At 43.9% G+C, this 2062-nt stretch overlaps 1 protein-coding gene across 1 annotated transcript in view; it reads left to right on the forward strand.

Annotated features, from left to right (window-relative positions):
• The window catches only part of LOC142894007 (hydroxycarboxylic acid receptor 2-like), a 4686-nt gene extending 2899 nt beyond the window's left edge, over positions 1-1787 (forward strand). Inside the window, exons 2-3 of the mRNA XM_076035094.1 lie at position 1; positions 755-1787. The exon at position 1 is cut by the window's left edge and continues 571 nt beyond it. Of these exons, the coding sequence (XP_075891209.1) occupies position 1; positions 755-1444 (691 nt within the window). The 3' untranslated portion in view covers positions 1445-1787. The remainder of the gene's footprint in view (positions 2-754) is intronic.
• Positions 1788-2062: the final 275 nt, after the last annotated feature.

Here is a 2062-nt window from a genome sequence, read left to right on the forward strand (position 1 = left end):
GGTGAGAACCTCTTCCCCTATTTTTGACTGTTTAATTAATTCCCCCCCAAAAATATAGAAAATATATAACACATACTACAAGTAAAACAAATATAAAACCTATAAAAATGAATTTTTACTGTGACTGTACGACAGCCTTGATGTATTTCAGCACATATGACCTACGTAGGGACACCATGATTAAAAGGAAGTCCAGGCGCGTCAGTCATTATGTATGCGACACTTACTGGCACCTGTGTGTCATTTTCACTCGTTTTGTATCTGTTTCAGTTAATCCATCTCACAGATCTGTTACACACAGATTTTTAGGTTTTTGTAGGATTGCATCCCCTTAATGTATGAGCTCTGACAGCGCTTTTTACCACGCTTACTTACGCTTGATTTACCAAAAAAACAAAACGAGGAGGGAGTCAGAAGTCAGCTCAAAGTCTTGTGCTATTTCTAATGAGGGTTATTTGCATAGAGGAGAGTGAGTGTGAGTAGGTGATTGTTGTGAGTGAGCGATGAGTCTAGCGCAGTCGTGATGCAATCCATGTATCATCGAATTTTGTGTGCTCTCTGGATAGGACGTCATTTTTTTTTGTCCTACTAGTGCAGGTTTTTCTGCAGCAGTATTTAATGTTGTTGGTTAAAGTCCGATTTTGTTTTGAATGTCTGACCCTGATGCGGATGTGTCAGATATTGGGAGTCCAACATGTGGATGTCGAATCTTTTCGAGCACATTACAGACTTTGTGGCATATTTTCCTCTGCAGGTGGTCCACCCTCACCACAGATTCAATCGCATGACCAAGAGACAGGCGGCCTTGGTGTCCGTGGTGGTCTGGATGTTGGTGACTGGTCCTCGCATTCCCATGCTGGCCTACAGCCACATCAAGGGCAGCGGCAACGCCACGCAGTGCTTCTTCTTCACGTCCTACAAAGAGGCATCACGGGCCATCATCATCCTGGTGGGCATGCACCGCATCCTGACCGTGGTGGAGTTCATCATCCCGATGGCCATGCTGCTGTTCTGCTCCATCCGGATCTCCAGATTCCTGAAGCAGCGACAGATGGGGAACCCGGACAAGATACGAAAGGCAATGCGAGTGTGTGCTGCCATCGTGGCAGTGTTTGTTGTTTGCTTTTTGCCCACAACAGTGACGACTATCGGAGTGTGGGCAATTCGCTCGTATCGCCCACAGGACTGCGCAGCCTTCTATACCTTCACCCAGCTCAATATTGTGTCTTTGGGGCTGAACTTCCTGAACTCTGCCCTGGATCCATTGGTCTATATTTTCTCTAGCACCATGTTCAGGAGGGCCCTCTGCAGTTCGCTGCCTGCTGCCTTGCGCTGTGGCAAGACAGACGACAGCTTGAATGCATCATCCTCGTCTGGAACTCAATCCACCTCCCAGTATGAGCTGAAGTCCACCAGGGCAGATAGAGGAAGCGAAGACTTGTAGAGGTTTTACAAACTGTCTTTACATGATAAACACTTGGATGATACCAATCTTTCCTGATATATGTGCCATCCAGTTTCTCCTATAAAATGAGCCCGTAGCAAAGTCTTCTTGTATCATGATTTATATTTTTGATTGTTGTTATCAAGGATCAGACCTCCATGACAAGACTCGTGAACGTTACAAATGTGCAGTAGTTCTGGTTCAATACTCACAATAATTGTGCAATACCACAAATTCAACAGTCAGAATGTGTGTGTGTGTGTGTGTGTGTGTATGTGTGCACGTGTTTTACCTGTGTCTTTGCTGCTGTAATAAAGAAAGAAAGCTAAAGGAGAGAAAAACACACTATACACACTAATAACACACTATAGTAGATTCATGTAGTAATCCAACGGGGACTTCCAATAGAACACAACGTACTTTAATTCTATTCTTACACGTGGTAGACTGACAGGTACACTTCCTTGTGGCTAAAACGCCAAAGTCCTTCACAGAACTACATGTAACAACAGCACCATCTTGTGGCTCATTAATGCATTTTTATTCACTTCGCTACATCTTGAGTAGGTTGTATGCAATCAACAGAAACATGACTTTATTCTTTTCTTTATATAAACC

The sequence above is a fragment of the Nelusetta ayraudi genome, unplaced genomic scaffold (assembly GCF_046127955.1).
Source record: "Nelusetta ayraudi isolate G7.1 ecotype Tasmania unplaced genomic scaffold, CSIRO-AGI_Nayr_v1 ptg000042l, whole genome shotgun sequence".
NCBI lineage: Eukaryota > Metazoa > Chordata > Actinopteri > Tetraodontiformes > Monacanthidae > Nelusetta > Nelusetta ayraudi.